Source organism: Setaria italica, chromosome VI, assembly GCF_000263155.2.
Source record: "Setaria italica strain Yugu1 chromosome VI, Setaria_italica_v2.0, whole genome shotgun sequence".
In the NCBI taxonomy this organism is placed as follows: Eukaryota; Viridiplantae; Streptophyta; class Magnoliopsida; order Poales; family Poaceae; genus Setaria; species Setaria italica.
This window is the reverse complement of record NC_028455.1, coordinates 21,486,930-21,491,543: the sequence shown is the minus strand read 5'-3', so window position 1 is coordinate 21,491,543 and position 4,614 is coordinate 21,486,930. Positions and strand designations below refer to the sequence as shown.

The following is a 4,614-nucleotide window of genomic DNA, read 5'->3' as shown; positions in this document are numbered from 1 at the left end:
ACTTCTAATTGAAGAATACATCCTCGTTGCTCTCCTCCATTTCCTAGCATGACGGTGAGATTGGTGGATACAAGAAAGATTGAATCCCATGATAGAATAATTGATGTTTGAAACTCTAGACGAGGCCGGCGACAACCTCAACCCCAGCAATGTCGCCCTCCCACACATCCCACCTACTCCACTCATCGGCTGCGCCGCCGTAGCTTGCCGGCGCGCATCCTGACCGTGTCATTTGCTCGGCATCGCCACTCGGCGGTAGTGCCATCCGCTTCTCATCGTTGCTTCTCGCGGCCTGCACCGCTCGCACGCTCGTGTGGCTCGCTGTCCGCACCTCCCGGCTATGTCGCTCGGCCGCCGTCGCATCTTGCGGCTCGCCGGACGCGCGGCTGCCACGCATCCCGGCCACGTTCGCTCACTCTGTCGTCGCTCACCTCCTACAGTGCTCGCCCACTCGCGCCGCTCGTCGACCACGCCTCCCAGCCAGCAGGCTGCGTTGCTCGGCCGCCATCGCATCTTGCGGCTTGCCGTCCGCGTTTCTTGCCGGCGGCCTCCTGCCCGAGCCACCTGTCCACGCTGTCCACTCACCGGCCCTGCATCTCGGTTGCATTCGATCGCAGTCTCAACTTGCGGGATGCGCCGCCGTCTTGAGTCGCTTGCCTGCGCCATCCGCTTGCCGGTGTGGACCTCAGCAGAGGTCCATGACCGCAGAGGCAACCTCGCCTTGGCACTCCAGAGGCACCCTAAGCTCTACACGGGGCTTCTGCAGCTTCGCGGTGGAGGCCCGCTGGTCGACCGGCCGTCGTGCGGTTGCAATCGTTGGGTGCCATGGAGGAACGAAGAGCGGGAGGAGATCCAATAATGGTGAATAGGGTTGATGTAGACCGCTGAGGGTCTTTTTAGTATGTTCACTAGCATGGCGCCAAAGTGGCATACCACGTTGTCGTTGGAAGCTTGTGTGGCATGTTTTGGACTTGGATGGACTCGTGTAGATAATTTAGGGACTCAAAAATGCATTTTAGAAGTTTATGGACCTAATTGACATAGCAAGATAAGTTTGGGATCGGTGGTGCATTTTACTCATAATTTAATTTCAAAGTTTGTATCTTTATATTGTCTGAATTTTTGGCATTTCTCGACTCTCGGATGATTATGAGCTCTGTTTTCATTAACCTTTTTGTGTGCACGTGGATGTTTCAAGATTCATATGATTTTGTATTATGGTTCGGTCATTTGAATGTTGTGTTGTCATGGTCCAGCGTTGACACCTATTCAGAGTCTTAATTGTTCAACTAAATCAGTATTTTTTATTCTGATGCTAGTGTATCTAATTAATGTTTGATTTATTATAACTCCATGTTATGGTTAAGTGTTTTGCAAAGCATTCCTATGATATCAGTGTCGTCTGCAATTACTGTTCTTGAATGGTTTGTTTCCTTCATAGGCATAATATGTGTGTATTATTGTCAGTAGTTGCAATCCACATAAAAATTTCATCATTTTAGGATCTCACCAGGTTTTCCAAGTGATAGCAAATAGTTCTTCCATATCATAGTGAACAGCTTCGAGCTTCGAAGTGAGATGAAAACTTTTTCAGGGATTGTTTTTGCTTTAGTATTCCCATAACTAGAAGTCAGAAGCACTAGTTAGATGAATTCGTTAATATTCACAGGAATTTAGTTTGTAAAATGTTATTCTGTTATTCAGTCATCTGCTTTGTATCATAGATTATGAATAGTGAACTTTTAATTATTATGATTCATTATTCAGTGTTATGATTCATTAATCTGCCTTCTCCTTGTTCATATATGTAATATGTTTGACTAGTGCTCTTTGTGCTAACATAATTTGTACTCTTGAATTTATTTTTAAGGAAGAAAACGGAACAACTACCTAAAGTAGCATGGAGGATGAAATATACTGTCCAACATCAATTTTGCCCAGCATGTGTATTGTTAGAATATGCATTACTAGAGATATACCAAGTTCCAATTCTTCCAGTACTGCTACTACTACAGAGGAAAGAGATCATATGTTAAATTTTGAGTCTTGAGTCTCTCTTTCTGCTCGTATTTTAGTAAGTTTCAGTCTGAATTGAGATGCCAATGCTAGGAACTATTTTTTTAATTAGGAAAAACTGACCCACTTAAAAATAGCAGTAATACTAGTAGTAACGAATTAGAAAGCAAAAATAATTGTCTGACAAGATCAAGTTAATAATTTACTGCACAATTCTGCAGAATCTATAGGTTTCCCAACGTACTAAATTTTTTCAGCACTCTATTGGAGAACAGGATGGCAATTCATTTGACTCTGAACATGTACAATGCAATATCAATTAGTTTTCGTCAATTTAAGTATCTTGCACTATCATGTATTCTCTTCTAATAAATGGTATTACTTGTCAATGTAGGCCATTCTTTCCTCTGCTCATATCAAATATGATGGGAGAATTTGTTTATATTTGTAAAAGGCAAGGCATGTATTTATCTGTTGCTAATCTTGTTAGGACTTTCGACAATTATCATGCCATTTATCATTTTCAGATTTAACTCTGTGCTCGTCACTTATTCATTTTTCTCAAAAAGCAAACGGTTATTTTTGTACTGATAGAGACGGAAAGCAAACTGTGTTTATTGCTCTGAGGTCCGACATTTTTATTCAGTTTATTTAGTGCATACACTATCACAACCATATGATATTTTTATCTGATCAACTCACCTTTTTCAGGAATAATTTGATATTTCAATTTATTCAAAGTTCACTTACTTTTATATGAGTAAAATACGCAACCGGTCTTTAAACTTCTAAGGATGTGTTGTCCCGGTCCCCAAACTCATAAAATGCATAATCAGATCCCTTGCTAATTGTTACGTAGGTCTCAAATCTTCATAACTTAGCTAAACCATCTACGTGGCATGTTGACTGAGCTATAACTAGACCTGACTTGTGAGGCCATGTGCTGGCCTCTTCTCTCCACTCTCTCTCTCTTACGTGGGTTTGGACTTTTGGCCCAAGAAGAGGAGGGGGGCTGAGAACAGAGAGGGATGTGGTGTCGTCCCTATTACGCCATCCGCCATGGTCGGCTGCCTAAAGCTTCATGGGCACAGTAGCGGACAAGGGGTTAGGGAGTAGCGAAATCGGTCACCTAGGCTTCCACGAATCCATTAGTGGTAGAAAATTGGTGGAGGAAAGCGTGTTGGAATAACGGTGGCAGCCGCACTCAAGGCGGCAGCAGGATCTGCAAGAACGCACAGTGCAGAGCATTCCAATTCGCCCGGCATGGGGAGGGCTCAGGGGAATGAGGCGCAAATCCCCTCGAGTGGCCAAGGAAGATGCGGCAGAGAAGAGTTAACGTATCTTTAGCGGGCGCTGCTTGCACCAGGGGATAAGGAAGGCAGCGAGCAAGTAGTCCGACGACAATGCGGAAGGTGATGAGCAGATGGTCTAGCAACAGCACAAAAGGCAACGAAAGGCACATGTCCATGCCGACGTTGAGGTATGGGTGAAGGGGATAAGAGAGAAAGGGAGAAGAGAGCAGATGAGAGGAGAAATAGAATCCACATATTAGATCCATGTTATAACCAAGTCAACCTATCATATTGGCAGTTTAAGTCAAGTTATTAAGATTTAGGACTCATAATCATATTAGTAGTTTAAGTCAAGTTATTAAGATTTGGGATGCATAAGGCACAATTAGCAAGTTTGTTTATTTAATTAAGTATTTTGCAAGTTTAAAGACTGGTGATGTATTTTACTTTTTTATACTGACGGAGACCCAGCAAAGGCAAGGAATAGATTTGTGTCCCCTTTTGATACCGATGAAGACTGAACGCAGGCTAATTTCATCTGTATGTAAACTCATCAGTTTATATACTGATGATTACTAAAAACAGGCAATGAGGCAAGGGACAGATTTGGGAAAGATTACTAAACAAGCACCACAGAACACAGCATCGATACAGAAAGCACTGGGCCACCGACTCCGCTAGACCAGAACACATCACCATGTGGTTCGCCACCAGGAGAGGATGGGGAATCACCCTAGCCGCCGAATCCGTAGAGGGTGCGGCCCTGGCGTTTGAGCGCGTAGACGACATCCATGGCGGTGACGGTCTTGCGGCGGGCGTGCTCGGTGTAGGTGACGGCGTCGCGGATGACGTTCTCGAGGAAGATCTTGAGCACGCCGCGGGTCTCCTCGTAGATGAGCCCCGAGATGCGCTTCACGCCGCCCCTCCTCGCCAGCCTCCGGATCGCCGGCTTGGTGATGCCCTGGATGTTGTCGCGGAGCACCTTGCGGTGGCGCTTGGCGCCGCCCTTGCCCAGCCCCTTGCCGCCCTTGCCGCGCCCCGACATCGCCGGAAGTGGGAAAGCTTCTTCGCTAGCCGCCGCAGTCGCTCGGAGAAGTTGGAACCTGGAGGAGGGAGGAAGCGAGGAAGAGGATTTGTGTGGGGGATTGGGGATTTGGGGGAGGAAGGGGATTTATCGGGGTGGGTTTGGGAGGGAACGCGAAATTTTGGGGGAGGGCGGAGGCGCGGAGGGGAGGTGGTTTCGGGATGAATCCGTGGGAGGGTGGTGCTGGATCGTTGGATTTGGATCGGAAGGGATGGATGGTGT

The 4,614-nt window shown here is 46.1% G+C and overlaps 1 protein-coding gene across 1 annotated transcript; it reads right to left on the bottom strand.

Moving 5' to 3' along the window:
* Window positions 1-3,792: 3,792 nt before the first annotated feature.
* Window positions 3,793-4,459, bottom strand: LOC101773830 (histone H4). The gene has a single exon (XM_004973232.3). The coding sequence runs from the start codon at window positions 4,351-4,353 to the stop codon at window positions 4,042-4,044; it is 312 nt and encodes a 103-aa protein (XP_004973289.1). The 5' UTR covers window positions 4,354-4,459; the 3' UTR covers window positions 3,793-4,041.
* Between the last annotated feature and the right edge of the window lie 155 nt (window positions 4,460-4,614).

Coding starts and splice junctions, on each gene's coding strand:
- LOC101773830 (XM_004973232.3), bottom strand. CDS start 4,353: ATGTCGGGGCGCGGCAAGGGCGGCAAGGGGCTGGGCAAGGGCGGCGCC.